The sequence below is a fragment of the Aphelocoma coerulescens genome, chromosome 1A (assembly GCF_041296385.1).
Source record: "Aphelocoma coerulescens isolate FSJ_1873_10779 chromosome 1A, UR_Acoe_1.0, whole genome shotgun sequence".
In the NCBI taxonomy this organism is placed as follows: domain Eukaryota; kingdom Metazoa; phylum Chordata; class Aves; order Passeriformes; family Corvidae; genus Aphelocoma; species Aphelocoma coerulescens.
Genome location: NC_091014.1, coordinates 78,851,093 through 78,867,232, shown reverse-complemented (window position 1 = coordinate 78,867,232; position 16,140 = coordinate 78,851,093). Strand labels below are relative to the sequence as shown.

At 49.7% G+C, this 16,140-nt stretch overlaps 1 protein-coding gene and 1 long non-coding RNA gene across 5 annotated transcripts in view; both read left to right on the top strand.

Annotated features, from left to right (window-relative positions):
* Nucleotides 1–9,756, top strand: part of ADIPOR2 (adiponectin receptor 2) — a 45,059-nt gene extending 35,303 nt beyond the window's left edge. For all 4 annotated transcript variants that reach the window (XM_069003662.1, XM_069003663.1, XM_069003665.1 and 1 more), the window contains exons 3-8: nucleotides 20–139; nucleotides 2,042–2,213; nucleotides 2,655–2,841; nucleotides 3,904–4,091; nucleotides 5,304–5,497; nucleotides 7,001–9,756. In XM_069003662.1, coding sequence (XP_068859763.1) covers nucleotides 20–139; nucleotides 2,042–2,213; nucleotides 2,655–2,841; nucleotides 3,904–4,091; nucleotides 5,304–5,497; nucleotides 7,001–7,132 — 993 coding nt within the window. In that variant the 3' untranslated portion in view covers nucleotides 7,133–9,756. The remainder of the gene's footprint in view (nucleotides 1–19; nucleotides 140–2,041; nucleotides 2,214–2,654; nucleotides 2,842–3,903; nucleotides 4,092–5,303; nucleotides 5,498–7,000) is intronic.
* A 3,547-nt stretch (nucleotides 9,757–13,303) lies between these two features.
* Nucleotides 13,304–15,303, top strand: LOC138104792 (uncharacterized). Its single transcript, XR_011148293.1, has 3 exons — nucleotides 13,304–13,370; nucleotides 13,855–13,991; nucleotides 14,199–15,303. It is a non-coding gene; the product is annotated as an uncharacterized lncRNA (long non-coding RNA).
* Nucleotides 15,304–16,140: the final 837 nt, after the last annotated feature.

The window sequence follows — 16,140 nt, the reverse complement described above, 5'->3', positions numbered from 1 at the left end:
CTCTGTTTTTTCCCTCCAGTGTTCTGAGGATAATAAACACAATGATGAGCCACCTCAAGAAGATGAAGGTTTTATGGGTATGTCACCTCTTCTACAAGCCCACCATGCTATGGAGAGAATGGAGGAGTTTGTGTGTAAGGTAAGGGCACGTGGAAACTGCTGAAGTAATTTCCTTTTTCTAGGAAGCTCCAGTGGGCAGCAGCTCCCTCCATTGGAGCCACTGCACTACTAATGTGAGGGAGAGGAGGTTCTCACTGTCCCCAGATGGGCATCTCATGTTCTAGCTAGCAACAGTACACTTCCTCAGCATCTGTCTGTCATACAGGATTAAATTGTAGAGCATGGAACAATAGGGATTTACAGCTGAGACTCCAAAGCTGATCATGCAACTCAGGTGTGTCCCTTGAGAAACACCTGTGAGTGCAAAGCAGAATAAAAGCCTTCTGGTTCGAGGCACTTTGATGTACAAGGTCATTTGTCCAGATCTTTTCAGATTTGCAAATATTTTGCTTTTCCAGCACCATTTGCATCTATTGTAGAATAAGCTTTGTCCCTGACTTCAAAACAATACTGTATTGAAACCATACGTAAGTAAATCCATTGTAGATTTTGTAATTGTTGACCTTGGCTCAATTTTTGCTACTTTTTAGAGCCACTGGGCTGTGTCAGTCTCTGGCCCTCCTCTCTTGCTGAAAGGAATGCTGCCCCTTTATACACTGGTTCCTGCTGGGTTTATGAACTATTTTTGATGTTTTACAGAGGGACCCTAGTTACTTGGTGGTCTTTTGTGTACGGGTCGTTTTGGTTTTTTTTTGTTGGTTTTTTTTTTTTTTTGTTTGTTTTTTTTTTGCTTTTGTTGGTTATTTTATTTTAACTATGCATCTTTGCCTCTTTTAAAATGTTTTGTAGGGTGGATTGTGTAAATTGAATTCCCTCCTTCTGTTTCTACCTCAATTCACATTTTTTGTTCATGAACTAAATCAGTTATTTCCTTGTTTAATGTATTTAAGAACCCAGTCTTTAACTGGGCTGGTTATTCTGAATGGTTTTGTTTTGCTTCCATGCACGAGTATGGAGAATTGATTTAAAAACTCTGGGCTCTTGTTGTTGAAACTGAAATAAGAATGTAGCTTTTTAAACTTAGTGTTTCAGGAACCTTCAGCCTTGCTCCTGTAACTCTAGCCAGCCGGCAGATCCAAGGAACCCTGCAGAAACACCCCCGGTACATAAAGCAGTTCCCTGCCACCCCTGTCCTTGGCAGTGCTGCCAGACTGAAGCCTCCATGTGTCTTGTGTTACTGAAGCAGTGCTGGGAACATCTGTGCACACTTATTTCCTGTGGAGCCAGCTGCAAGAATAGCTCTGTGCACAAACCCCTCTCTCCCTTTCAAGAAGAAGTCCCATGGAACTGAGAGTCACGAGTCTGTTGCCTTAACTGCTCTGTCACCATTTGTTTTGTGAGCCTGGGAGCATTTTTTAGCCAACCTGAATAAGAGGTTGGACTCTTCTTGCTGGGCTCTCGCCCTTTCACATTTTTCTGGTCCCTGTTAGTGCTGATGGGTAGCTGCTTTTGCTAGCCTGCCCCAAATGCTAGCAGGCAGTCAGGTTGGCTTGTGGTGGAGGAACAGGCTTACTTATGTATGGGAGAGAACTTACTCAGTTCTTGCAGGCTTCTTCAATTAAATGGAAAAGAATACCTGTAAAATAACAGAACATGGAAGTGAATTAGATGTTTTCCCTTCATTAACAGTAAAAAAGCTCAGTAGCCTTCCTGTCCTATGAAATGCTGAAGTATTTCTTTCTCTGATGATGCAGTTCATAATGACACAGTTTTGAACAGGGAACAGTGACTTTAGCATGGTATTTCCAGTGTAAAGCCTTTTCCCCAGAGACATCCCATCAGCTCTCTTTTGTTTTCTGTACTCATAGGTTAACTCCAGCACTTTTACTAATACTTTTACTAATGGTCAGGTTTTCTGACTATTTCCGTGCCCTGATGGAACTCCATTCCCTGCATTTCACTAAAATCTTTCAACCCCTAGGTGTGGGAGGGCCGATGGAGAGTCATTCCCCACGATGTTCTGCCTGACTGGCTAAAGGACAATGACTACCTGCTGCATGGACACAGACCACCCATGCCTTCCTTCCGGGCTTGTTTCAAGAGCATCTTCAGAATACACACAGAGACTGGCAACATCTGGACACATCTCCTAGGTATTCTCAGCTTGCTTTAATCGAATGCTAAATCTAACCCAGTGGTTTCATTGCTCTCAAAGAAAAGAGAGCAAGACAGAAAGGGCTGTGGTGTGGTCAGCATTATCATTCCACTAGTAACCTGTTAAATTAGCATCTTGGTATACCTCTCCTAATTTTATCCCGCCAGAGTTGGATGGGACTTCCTTAATCATGGCATACCGTACAAACAAATGCTATAAACATTTCCTAATAGTTGATAAATTACTGGTAGATCCTTCTTTTCCCAAGTGTGTAGGTGTTAATTGGGATCCCATTTCTTGCCACAGGAACACACTTAAGTTGCAGCTTCTCGGAGTGGTTTCAACTTGTGAGAGCCTTTAAGGGAAGTGGTGATGCTTTTAGACAGAAAAGCTTTCAGTATGCATGAACTTGACACCTCTCTGCCTTGCTGTTTTTCAGGATGTGTGTTCTTCCTTTGTCTGGGAATCTTCTACATGTTCCGGCCAAACATGTCCTTCGTAGCACCTGTGCAGGAGAAAGTGGTCGTTGGATTGTTCTTCTTGGGAGCCATACTCTGCCTCTCCTTCTCATGGCTCTTCCACACAGTTTATTGCCACTCAGAAGGTGTTTCCCGGCTCTTCTCCAAGTAAGTGCCTAGAGAACAGGGTAGGCCAAATAGGAAACAGGTGGGAAAACAGGGCTGGGATTTGTGCCTGGAGCCCTAGTGTGGGAGTTGTTCATTTCATGACTGCATGTACTTTGGAACAGAGTTGAGCAGAGATTTAATGCAGCTTCTTCTAATTATAGTTTGTTTCAGCATGAGTTTTTGTGCTGTCATTTGAGTCTTAAAACTCCATCATTTTCTGCTGTTTGGCAGGCTTGTGCTTGCATCTTGCTGCTCTAAGTAATATGCCTCGAGCTTAGTTGCAGGACTTTGAATTTTAGTGCCACCGTTACTTCTTGTCATTTCAGCCGTTGTGACTAACTTTGAACCTTAAACTTATGTAAGGCAGTTTCACAGTGTATCAAGATGTCTTGGTCTTTTGGTTTTACTGCACGTTCCTTTTTGGCTGGCTGCTGAATATCTCATATTTCCTAAGACTGTGCAACCCAGGATTCTGTAATCTGCAAGACCACCTCTAAGGTAGCCCAGCAGTTAAAATCCTCTGCTGAAAACTTAACTCCATCCACTTTTGCAGGAGTATCTTGTCAGGGTGTGGTAAAAAGCGGTGGCTGTGGATTTCCTTTTTTTATACTTGTGTACAAAAAACCAGCGTGGTTGAAAAATTGCAGCATTATTCCACTGTGGTCACTGAAGCTGATGCCCAACTAACTCACACATGTCACATACTGAAGTGCTTGCCTTGGCTGTGTTCTCAGAACATACTGTGTGCCCTGTCTTTAGAGGGCTCTTGCGCTGCTTTTTTCCTCTTCTGAAACTCAAATGTGAGTTTTCCTCAGAAAGCTTTGGTCTAAAGGCTGCTGAAGGTATTGCTGATGACTGCCTCAAAAATGGCCTTACTGGCTGTGTGTCAAGGTAATCCATTACTGTAGGTGGAAGAGTTGCCATCAGGACCTAAGCTGCAATAGTGAGAGTAATTTAGTTGCAGTGAGAAGTAGACAGCTGGTCCACTAAAGAAGAATGTGTGGGTGTGAGGACTTCCAAAGGTTCACATTTCTTATGACACTGATTTTTGTTTTCTTCTAGGCTGGATTATTCTGGCATTGCACTCCTCATAATGGGCAGCTTTGTACCATGGCTGTACTACTCCTTCTATTGCAACCCTCAGCCTTGCTTCATCTACTTGATTGTGATTTGTGTCCTGGGCATTGCAGCCATAATTGTCTCACAATGGGACATGTTTGCCACCCCTGAATACCGGGGTGTAAGGGCAGGTAAGACCTGAAGTTAAGTGTTTTGCTTCTTGACTTCCTTTCCTGCTTCCTACTTGTCACTTGGAAAAACCACCTTGGGAAGATTTAAGAGAGCTTAATTGTATGACACCTGATATTCTTGGATTGGGAGCTTGATGGGTTTTCTTTCAGTATTTATTGTACCCAACTGGATGCACAGATAAGGGCTGGTGCAAGTCCTGGAAGTGCATTCCTGAAATGGACAGTAACACATGCAGTAGGAAAGGTGGTGCAAAGAATTTCTAGCTGCATCTAGCAACTTTGCTCTCTCAAAAAATGACTGACTGCTTGGTGTGTGTATGTGTACTTGCAGTGCTTGTCCTTTTTTTGTAACACTAGATTCAGACACCAGCAAATCATTGAATGATTGAATTAATCTGAATGATTTGCCTGGATAAAACACAGAGCTAAGATAAAGACTGTTTTTCTCTTCACATCATCAAAAGAACAAAACCAGATTTGGTTTCACATTTCGAGGTAGGAAGAAAGAGAGCTTTAGGGGGTAGCTGTGGAATGTGCACACAGCTGGGTTGAATAGTAATATTTCTCATTTCTTAACCTGCACATGCTGTCTACAGTAAATCTAGATTTCCTGGACAAGTTATGGGTACCTTCAGAGCGTTCAGCTTTCCAAACTTAAAATCTCTCTATGGGACAGGAATATTCCCCCCATGCCCACTGTTTTTACAAGTTTTCCGTCGTTGCTGCTAAACTCTAAACAAATAAACAGTATTCTCTTATGTGGCAGATCAGATGAGCACAGATGCTGCTTTTCTGTTTCCTAGAACTGCTTGTGCAGAATATGATAAACAATCTCTTTGTTGTGTCTCCTTGTCTTGCTCTTGAGCGGTTGTGGTGAAGTGAGGCACAGTCTGTGTGGTGTCAGTTCCCTCTACAGGCCGAGAGCAGGAACTGGCCTCACGTACACTGGAGCCGGCAGGCACGTCAGTAAATGAAATACTCCAGCGATCTGCTGGAACACATAACTGAGTAGCTTCTGGTATATGAAGGAAGTTTGTGCATTCTTTAGCTTCCTTTCCAATAAATCTCTTCTGGGGACCTCCAGCTTCAAGAGCTGTCACCTCTCTGCTGCTTTGGCAAATACTGAGTTTTCCTTCCTTTTGTGTTTTCATTGTCTCCCTTTACCGCCAATGTGTTCAAACCTGACTCTCCCGCATTTTCTTTACCTCCCAGGAGTATTTCTAGGTCTGGGTCTTAGTGGGGTAATTCCCACTCTGCACTTTGTCATCTCTGAGGGGCTCCTGAAAGCAGCCACAATGGGGCAGATAGGCTGGCTGGCACTCATGGCATGCCTGTACATCACTGGTGCTGCACTATATGCTGCCCGCATCCCGGAGAGATTCTTCCCTGGCAAGTGTGACATCTGGGTGAGTCTACTGAGTGGCTGGATGAGGAGACCAGTTTGAAAGCTGGTTCCCCTTGAGCCTGAAGGATGTTGTGTCAATGTTTTCTTATTGCAAGTATCAAACTGCTGCACCAGGAGCAATAGGTCTTCAGGGGCCAAACAACTGGGCTCTCTGAGCCTGCCTTAGCTGGTGCCTCTCTTCCCAAGTTGTCACAGCCTGGCTGGTCTGAGGTAACTGCTGGTGTGCAGATTCACCTCAGCACAGTTCTGGATAGCTTTAACAGATGGGCAAGGAATTCTGCAAACATTTGTGTGTGTGTGTGTTGAGGATCCTACAAAGACACGTCTTTACCTTGCTTCTATGCAGAGCAGTGCATGGTTATTTCAGTGGTGTTCAGTGTGTTCTCTGGGATCTTCCCCCTGTCTGGCTCCTCATCTTGTATAACCAGTGAAAATGCTAGACAGAGATGGTAGGCTTTGGGGGGATCCCTGGCCCAGAAGAAGGGAAAGTGGGGTGAGCAAGTGGGTGGTGGGGGAAACTTGGTATGAGGGAAAGAATCAATGAAGGCTTGAGGAGAAATACCTGAGGAAGTGTAAGGAAAGGAGTTGGGTGGAGCAAGAGTAGAGATGAGAGGAAGTGTACCTTTGGAAGGCCACTGTACTTGCACTTAGGATCATTTAAGACCCCTAAAGAAGACTAGAAGTGAGAGTGAGGCCTGGTTGTTTGGCTTTTGCACAGCACCAGTTTGCTTGGTTTGTTTAAGTGGCCAAAGCATTGTAACTACAATGAGCTAAGCTCCAGAAGCACTGGTGTACCACCAACTCTTTTCCAAGCTTCCCATGAAGCCTGCAAATACACATTTGTAGGAATATTTCAGGAGCATTATCCACATTGGTATGGCTTCCCTCAGACAAGGCATGCTTTGTCATGTAGCTCCCTCACGGATTTCCTTCTGCTTTGCTCCAGTCAGTGACATCCTGGGCATTCATTCAGAACATCCAGTTGTTTCTAGGTTTTACTGTAATGCCACGTTTTTCTGTTCTGTTTCTTGGTGGTAGAGAAATAAAATACCAGCATGCAGAATCCACTTGGTAAAACTTATGCCTGTGACCAGAGCAGAGTTTGTACCTGTTATCTGTAGGAGAGGACCCTTTTTATCCATAAACCACCATTGTGACTTGTGGAGGAACTAATTTTAAAAGTGTCCTGCTTAAGCCTTTTGCCTAGGGTTCTGAAATGATCCTTGTCCCTTTGCAAAGATGAGTTACAACACTTCTGTTGCACAATTTTGGGTTGACCAGCTGGTTCAGATGACTCTGAAGGGAAGGGGGGGATGTGTGTGTGCGGAGAATTGGATGCTTTTGCTGAAGACAGTAGAGGGGTGGGCTTTAACACACAGCTTGGAGAGCTCTGCAGCTCGTGGTGTGAGGCACTGCTCTGTGTTACTGTGTACTTCAGCTGAATGTGGGGCTGCTGAGGGCCAGGGGGGCCCCGGGGCTGAACAGAAGCGTTTCCTTCCCGCAGTTCCACTCCCATCAGCTGTTCCACGTGTTCGTCGTGGCTGGCGCTTTCGTGCACTTCCACGGAGTCTCCAACCTGCAGGAGTTCCGCTTCACGGTCGGAGGGGGCTGCACAGAGGAGGAGGGGGTGCAGTAGGAGCAGCCTTCAGCCCAAGGTCACAACCAAAAGAGAGCCGCCGGCACGGGCCAAGCATCCAGGCTCAGCAAAAGGAATACCTAAGAAGAATCCAAGTTTCAGCTGATGAGGCATGGAGCTTCATGGGGATTCTGACTAACCAAGATAAATTCTATACCTCAAGCAATGGAATAAATCAATTTGAAGACCAGGAAATTCTGAAAACCTAATTTATTCTTGGGATCTACAGATTGAGCTACAGAGGACCCTTTCCAAATCGGCTTCTGTTCAATGCCATATTTATTTGTAGAATTGGGGAGGGATAGCTTAGCAGTTTCCTTTTTTTTTAAAAAAAAAAGAAAAAAAAAGTCAAGGTTAAATTTATATCCTCTTGGAGGGTTTGGGCGTTGATTTTAGATGCTCTTTTGGGAGAAAAACAAATTGTAAATAAGATTTCTAACTTTCTGTTTAAATAAAATTTATATAAATGTTTTAAACAATGGGTGGGGGGAAAAGGGTTTTTGTAAAGAATGCAACATGCAAGTACCACACACTGTTTCAATTTTGCACAAAACAAACGACTGCAGGAGGACCAGGTAAAATTCCCAGGAGTGAAGCACGTTGGCCCTGTAGATTTTCCTGGTGGCCAGCATGCCCTGGGCAATGTGGGGTCCTGGCCAGCACCTGGAGTAGGTTCAGGACATGTACACGAGGGTTGTGAAGGCTGGATTAATCACGGTGTCATTCAGGTCACAGTGTGGGCAAATGGATTTGCTCCAGTAGCTGGGCAGGTGCATCTGCTCCCTGCCTGAGTGTGTGGGACAGCTGCCTTCCCAGCCCGGGTGGAGTGGGCAGTTTGGGATCATGGATCCTACAGTTGGTTGGTTTGGGTCTCACCCTAGGAACTGCAGCGTGGTGGGATAACTGCACATGAATGGCAAACAGTCCAACTCCATCAGTGCCTGCCTACACCCAAAGGCCCCCAGGGAGAGGATGGTTGCCATTTGCAAGCTTTGTTTGGTCTGAGGATGATGGTAATAGACTTGTCAGAAAATAGTTGAGCATGTGAGGGGAAGCAGAGGTGGGGTTAAGATGGACTGGAAAGAGGAAGCTGTGTGCTCCAGTTAACAGGCACTGGCATCACCATCCTGTGTGTCAGGCTCCGTATGCCAAGGCAGTTTGAGGGGGTTTTTTTAGGAGGAATAGATCCCTAACCAGCCCAGTGCAGTTCCTTCTTTTTCTTTTTTTTTCCTTTTTTCTTTCTTTTTTTTTTTTTTTTTTTGTCCTTAGGTCTGCTTTCCATCTGTGCTTTTGCAATGGGACTGCTGGTATTTCTTAAGCCTAGACCTGAGAGTTCAGCTGGATTGCTGTGGAGCAGACACACCTCCTATATAAGGGGAGGCAAATACCCTTCTCCTGTGTAATTGATGTAGCTTGAGCTTTGGAGCCCAGTCAGAAGCCAGACTTGAAGGAGAATCTTTGGAGTCGTAAGGTGAAACTTGAACATTTTGTTTGTTATGGCACAGGTATTGCTTGGAGGCTTTAGCTGGAAATTCAGAGCAATTACCTCTCTCACAGATGAGTTAAACAGCTCACACCATGATGCAGTATTTCACAGGGAAGGAAGGAAAAGGGTGGTTGGTTGTTGTGCAGGGTTGGTTTTTTTGTTGTTGGGTTTTGGTTTTTTTTTTTTTAGATTCCCTCAAGTTTCAGTTTTTATCCTTCAAGATAAAGAGGTGGATTGCAAAGATCTTCCCATCCCCTGGATGTCACAGTGTGTTTTGGGGAGTTACTTTGTCTAATGGAGTCAGGTAGAAGCAGAATGGCCTCCTGAAGCTGAGTGGGTATTAAGGCTTCACCCCTTGAGTGGAGTAAAGCCTCTGAGAGCAAGGTCAGTGCAGAAGGAGGTGCTGCAGCAGTCTGCAGGTTAGAGGGATGTGTTCTCAGTAGGATCCCTCACTGGATGCCTGCAGGGCTGGAAGTAGTTGATCCCAGGTCTGTGGTATTTAAATGAAGGAAAGAGCAGTATTACCTTGGATGTAAAGGCCAGTAGCGCTGGCATCCCAGCCAAGGCTGGTGTGTGAGCGAAGCGTGGTACATATCACAACCAGAGCTGGCTGGAAGGTGCTTTGGGATACCTCTGAACAGTACCAGCAGAAGCAGCAGTCTCCATCCTGGATCATCCCACGTTCACTCCTCGAAGGGTGATTGTAACCTGGTCCTATACAGCACAGAACTATTACAAAAACACAGTACTCCACCTGCTATTCTTAACCCAGTCAGTCTCTCCGTTCAAGAAGTTTGTGTGTTCCAATAAAAACAACCTAGCTGTGCACTTTTCTGTAGCTTTTGCTGAGAACTCTTCCCAGGTTGGCACCTGAATGCCTTACTCTCAGCAGTCAGAGGCTTGCTTGCTCTGTGTGCAGGTTATTGCCATAGAATAGTTAGGACCTACAGCTTCTTTCCTTCCCCATTAAATAGTGGCCTTGTTCAGTATATTTCTTTTTAACAATTGCTTACTGTTGGAAGCAATGAAGCACATTCTGGGGTTTTGATGGCTGGGGGCTCTGGTGATGGTTCCATATAAGATGGGATCTTATTACTTGCTGTATTCTTAACTTCTGCTAATAAAAGAACCAAATGGATTATTGTCTAGTTTGGGTCTTTCTGTACTCTGTGGGCAAGAGGGGACAGGGGTGCAAAGAACAAGAGCTGGGGGGAAAAGAGGGTCATTGCTGGAGACTTTAGTGGTTGTGGGCAAAATTTTAGGTGAAGTTCAAGAAGTTCAGGAGGCCTGGGCTTGAATTCCTGGTGCAGAGGAAATGCCTCCTCCCATCCTGTATCCAGGTAAAGGATTGATCATCTCCTCATGGTGTGCAGGCTTAGGGGCTGGCATGAGTGGGGCTTGACTGGGGAGGGAGAGGGGCTGGTGGTGGCCAGAACAGCCTGTGCCCAGTGGGGCCTTCTGCTGTTCCCTGGCTGTCAGCAAACATCTGGGAAAGCCTGGGAAGGATACCCCTAATCCTGCTCTTCTGTTGGCTTACACCAGGTCTGGGTATCCACAGCTGAGCTGTGCTTTTTACCAGTTCCTCACTCAAGGTGAGTGTTCAGCAGTGACTTGTAAGAGAGACAGCTCCTGTTAATGACCTTGACAGCTTGATGGATGTCTTGGGATGGATTATTATTACTGTTGTTATTATTATTATTTTAATGAAAAGCAAATTCAAGGAACGTGGAGAATGTTGGTATCATATTTCACACAAATTGCACTAAAAGTAGCTGCCACATTTGAATATGAATTGGGTCTATTCTGTTTCCAGAAAGCAGAGTGATACTTAAAAGTTGTCTGGGCAGGATAAAAGTGTATGTCCTGCCTCCTCTGTGTGTAGCTGTGTCTGTGCTCTGCCCTCTCCCAAGAATCACTTGCTTCATTGCTGAGTATCCCGAGTATGGGTTAAAGTGCTGCAGTCAAGGTGAGTGTCTGAGGCCACTGCCTAACTTTAAGGAGCTGGAAATAAATGAAGCACATGATTAGGACAGAAGAGCTGACTGGTTTAGTTGAAGCTGTTAAAGGCTTCCCTGCAAAACTGAGCTCTTTTTCCTTTTCTCTTTTTTTTTACCCCTGCCTCCTGTGTGGCATCAAAGCATCTTGTTTGAACCAAACCCTCCTGCTGCACAGTGCTGCTGTATCTGCCTGGAATGCCCAAGCTGAAATTCTCCAGGCTGATTTCCAGGAGTGCAGAGTACTAATGTGGTTTGAATGAAGTGGCTTAAGAAGATCGATTCCTTGGAGGGGATGTGTGGTAATTCCTAGGTACATACTGCTCTTGAAGGAGAAATACTGGCCTTGAGTGCACAGCAGCATGAAGAATGCCACACTTGGTCATCTCCAGCTCTTTTAACAATGAGCAGCAAAGGAAAAATGCAGGGGGAAACTGCCCAGCGCCACCTGGGCAGCTGCTGTGAGAGCCTTGCAGTGTGAGCAGTCCCGTGTTCACCGCTGGAGGGTTGGTTCCTCGGGCGGGGTGAGAGCCCAGCGCTCCTGGGTGAGTGCGCGGAGCTGGTTTGCCAGCTTGATCTTACAGAGTCATAGAATGGTTTGGGTTGGGAGGGACCTTAAAGATCACATCGTTCCAACCCCTCTGCCAGGGACAGGGACACCTTTCCAACACTTCCACGGATGGGGCAGCCGCGGATGGGGCAGCCACAGCTTCTCTGGGCAGCCTGTGCCAGTGACTCACCACCCACATAGTGATGAAATTTTCTGGCACTTACAGAAGCTTCACCTTTGCCTTTCTCTCGTAAAATTCATGTTTAAACTACAGAGGTTTTGCTGTTCCTAAGCTGGGAGATGCTTGTGCCGGAGATTCACCATGATCTCGTTTAGTAGCAGCTTCGTCTCTGTAGTGGCACCGCTGAGCACAGAGGCTCTTACAGCACAAAAACTGAACTGGTCTAGTTGTAAATGAGATGGGAACATCACTGACCTGGCTGGGTTCCCAGAGCAATGGTGTGTTTCCCTTAGAGAGGCAAATGTCACCCCAGCCAGTTCCAGCGGCTGGCTTTGCTTTCACCTCTAACCGTGCCCAACCCGTGCCTGTGGTTTGGGGATTGTCTTGGCGCCGGCTGGAGCCGAGCTGCCCCAAACCCAAGTTTTGTGTGTGGCTGTGGCCAGGCTGCGGGGCTGGCGCTGGCGGACGGGGGCTGTGGGGTGGCATCTGCTGCTGGCACGGGCAGCCAGCCCTCCCGGGAGGGAGCAGCCGCTGCCACCACCTCCCTGCCGGCTCCTGGCCACGGCGGCCAGCCCGGGGCTCTGCCCTGGCTCTGGCCCAGCTCCCACATCCCGCTGCCTGCAGGGGCAGCCGGGCTGGGCTTGCTGCCTTTGCCAGGGAGCCTCCTGCCAGCTTTGGAAGCGATATTGTGTCCCTCGGGGCGGGCAGGAGGAGGTGGCAGCAGGCTCCAGCCCCGCTGCCAGGGGCTAAAGCAAGGCGCTGCTGGCCGAGGCAGCCAAGCAGGAGCAGCCGCGGGCTTTGTCGGTGCCGCCGGTGCGGGGCTTCCCCCGCAGCTCCCTGTCCCTCTCCCTGCTGCCTGAGAGAGGCCAAGCCTTGGTGCAACGCTGGCCTCCAGTGAGGCTAGCGGCTCCTGCCACGGTGGCCACAGCCTCTCCTCGAGGAGAGCTGCGGGAGCACCCGTGCACATCCCCGTGCCAGGCAGGCTCTGCTCCCGGTGGCACTGGGGGGAAGGACAGCGGCAGCTGCCTGGCCCCGGAGGAGCCAAAGAGGTCTAAAGACAGGGCTCAGAGCCCAGCCCTCCTCTGCTGCCAGGAGGGGCCTGCCTGGGGAAAGGCGGGGTGCCAGGGCTCCCAAAATCGGAGGCAGCAGCAGCAGCAAGCAAAGCAGGAAGGCTGATGGCATTTCCTGCGGGTATTTACAGCAGAAACGGGCTTGGTGGCGTCCGAGTGGGGCCACTCCAGAGTGCAGCAGGCGCTGCTGAGGAGCTGCACGCGTGGCTGATGTCCCGGGACAGTGACAGAGGGACAGGGACTGCCGGCCGAGGGACAGGAGGTGTAAAGGCTCCTGTCAAGGGCAGGCAGAGGTGGCGTGGGGGAACAGCCTGTGCCGAGGGGTGGGGGAGCTCCTCAGTGCCCGGGGGGACAGGAGCAGCAATCCCCCCTCAGCGAGGGCCCAGCGGGTGATGGAGTGTTTGGCACACGGTGTTTGATGCTCCTTCTCTGCTTGCTCTTGAGACTCAGCTTAGCACAAAAGAATGTGCTGCATTAGGCTGCCCTCAGCCCTCTCCCCTGCAAGCAGAGGCTTGTGAGAGCCCAGGATTTCTGTGCTCACAGTGCCACTGGGCTTTTTCAGCAGAAAAAGCATCCTGGAAAATACTCTGAGGAGCCTGAGTTTGAGGTGTGCATGAAACCAAGCAGAACTGTGGTACTGGTCCTTTGCTGTGTCAGAGATGGGTCACACACCTCACACACCTCTTAACACACTCGGAGCCTGTGGCTCCTGGCCGTGGCCACTGCTATGCCCAGCCTGGGATGTGCCAGTCTCTTGCTACGTGTAAGCCAACTCAGGCCAGCCTCCTTTTGTGGCCAATCCCAATTGCAAACAGCTGCTGTAAATCCAGGGCTGATTTTCCTACTCTTTTGTAGGATGAGGTCATCGCTGTCTGGGTACACTCGAAGGAGTAGCCACCAGCCTGCTCTGTCCTATGCCGTGAGTCAGGGGAGGGCACGTGTGTGATGCTGTGCAAGGTGTGTGTCCCTGCCCACCACAGCGTTTGGGGGAGATCCAGGGTTACCTCAGCCTGCACTGGGGTGTTTCTGACGTCTGTAAGGAGTGTCATGGAGAGAGTTCAGGCCCCTTCCCAGCTCCTGTCCCCCTGCCTGTGAGGAATTTGGCTGCAGATCTGGGGCTTGTGAAGCCCCAGATGGGATGTGGGTGGGATGTGGGTCTGCTGGACACCCCTGGCTGCAGAGCACCACTCGGGAATTTTCTCCCGTTGTATCTTCCTGTAAGAGAACAAGCCCTGATGGCTCCAGTTTGTGCTCACAGGGGCGGACGGGATTGGGCAGGAGGACAGCTGGGCTCTGTGGAGCTGTATCAGGATGGCAGTAGGATGCTGCTCAGCTGCAAGTGAGAGATGGCTCCTCTCACAGCTGCTCCACTGCTGGTTGGATCCTCTGGCCTCAGCTCACTGTTTGCTTTTGCTGACCTATTTTCATCTGCTGTGCCCAGCACATGGCTGAAGAAGTTGGAAGCTAAGGCAGCTGCTCTTCCTGGGGATTTTTCTCTTGCTGAAGGGCCATGAGTCATTATCTCTGTCAGAGCATGAAATGGAATTTGCTTAACCCCATGTTGGAGCCCAGAAACAGGTAGGTTTGCTTAGGGTCTGCTTTGCTGCAAAAAAAGAAGGAAGCTGTTCCTGGTGTGTGTTTTGAGTCAGGCAAACCTTTGCTCGTATTTCTCAGTTTAAGGAATAATCCAGTTCTCACCCCTGTCCCATTCCCTCCAGTTACCACCTGTGCACAAACTCAGTGAGCCAACTAAGCCAGGTATAACTCATGTCCTCACTCTCTCAGTGCAGGTATCTCCACAGGACCGTGTTTATTGTGGATTAATGCACCTGAAACCAAGCATGGCTCATCTGCAGCAGAGCAATGTGTATTTGTGTGTCCTGTTTCAGCTCAGTGGACATGGGGCTGTTAATCCTTTCTGACAGGGAGGTCATCCTTGAGAGTGGTGCCCCAGGAGGGCAGGCACTGTGGGCAGGCACGTGGAGCTGGGGAGCTGTGCCGGCCCAGGGGGTGCCCTGAGCCAGTGGCTCCTCCATCTGCAAGCAGCTCCTGGCTCCTCAGCCTTGACAGCAGCCCCTTTCCCCTCTGTCCTGCCTTCATCTTCCTTGGCTGCTGCTGGCTCTGATAAGGTCACTGCCTCTGAAGTCTGAAATCTTCTCCAGTTTTACTTCCAGGACTGCAGTGGTTCCTCTCCTCTTTGCTCTAACACTGCCTGTAGCACGGCAAAACCTCGCAGCAGGAGCTCTAAGGTCTTGAAAGGTCCCCACCAGGACCTGGCCGGGGCTGGTACTGTTCCCTTAGTGTCAGGTGACACGGGTGGCAAGAAGGACAGCATCCCTAGCACGCCTGGAGCACATTTGTGGGTGCTTGCTGTGCAGGGAAGGAACAGACCTGGTGTAAGCCCTTTCCCATCCAACTGCTCTTTGCAGCAGCTGCCCAGGAGTCCAGGCCCGCAGTGGTGGCTGTGGGAGTGGGTGCTGTGGTGGCCCTGGAGAGGAGCCCCCAGCTCCCTGTGGCAGGCACGTGGCAGGGCATGAATGGGCACTGCTGCTTGTCAGGCAGTGAGCGAGGAGAGCCCCTGTCCTGAAGGAGGTGACATCTGGTGACATCTCGGTGTGACGAGCCACTCTGGGGGCCTGGAGGGGTGCAGGAGGCTCCCAGGGTGACCAGGGAAAGGTTCTGCCTTGCTGCTGTACTACCCTGCTGCCTTGGGGCCACCACAGCTGTGTCTGCAGTCTCTCCACCCACACCCTGTCCCCACGGGTTTCTGGGATTTGTGTAGGGCTGTGATGACCACCAAACATGCTGAAGCTGTGGTGTCTATGTAGAATATGCCATACATTTGTTTTTAATGAGATGGTATGGAACAGTTCATACAAAAAAAAAAAAAAAAAAAGAAAGAGAGAGAAAAATGTGTGCTGCCCACCCATTGTCTGTAAAGCTCTGTGAGAAACGGCCTGTGCCCACCAGCTGGGAATGCCAGGCTCAGAGCAGGGAACAACCATGGGCAGCTGCAATAAGCAGGGCAGAGCTGTTCCCAGGGGAAAAGTGCCTGTTTCTTAGCTGCTTCTGCAATGAAGAGAGCAGGTAAGTCTCTTTCGGTGGGTCATGCAAAACCCCTTTCCAGAGGTAACTCCACATGTAGACAAGAACCAAGGTCTCCTGGGCAGAGCTGGCGTGGCTGCAGCTCTCCAGTCAGGCTGTGCTGCTTCCCACTGTCCAGCTGCAGGTTAGGCTGGTGCAGTTCAGCTTTGGTGCCATGTCCCACCCCGGGGGTCCCGGCTGAGGACCACCCCCAAGACCAGGAGATGCTGCTTCCAGAGCCGGGTGCTCAAAATCCTGGTGGCTCCGCTGGCCCTCCTGCTCTCCTAAAGCCAGCCCTGCCCCTCCGAGCCCTGTGCCGCCTGTAGCCCGAGTGGCTCCGTGGGGGTCAGGCTGGGGTGGAGCGCTGGCCGTGCCGATGGCCGCGGCTCTGGTGTCCGGGGGGAGCCGCTCGGCAGCCGCTGTGCCAGGAGCTGGCCCCGCTGCTTCCCGCATCTCCTGCTGCCACCGCGGCCGGCACCGAGCTGGGCCGGGCGGTGAAGGACGCCGCGGGCCGCCGCAGAGGGTGTCCCAGCAGGGTCGGTACCACATCTCCTGCCGTGCCACCGCTCCGCCCCGCCGGGTCCCCGCCGCCTGCGGGCAGCGTCACCGCAGCAGCAGCACCAGCGGCAGGAGCAGCAGCGTC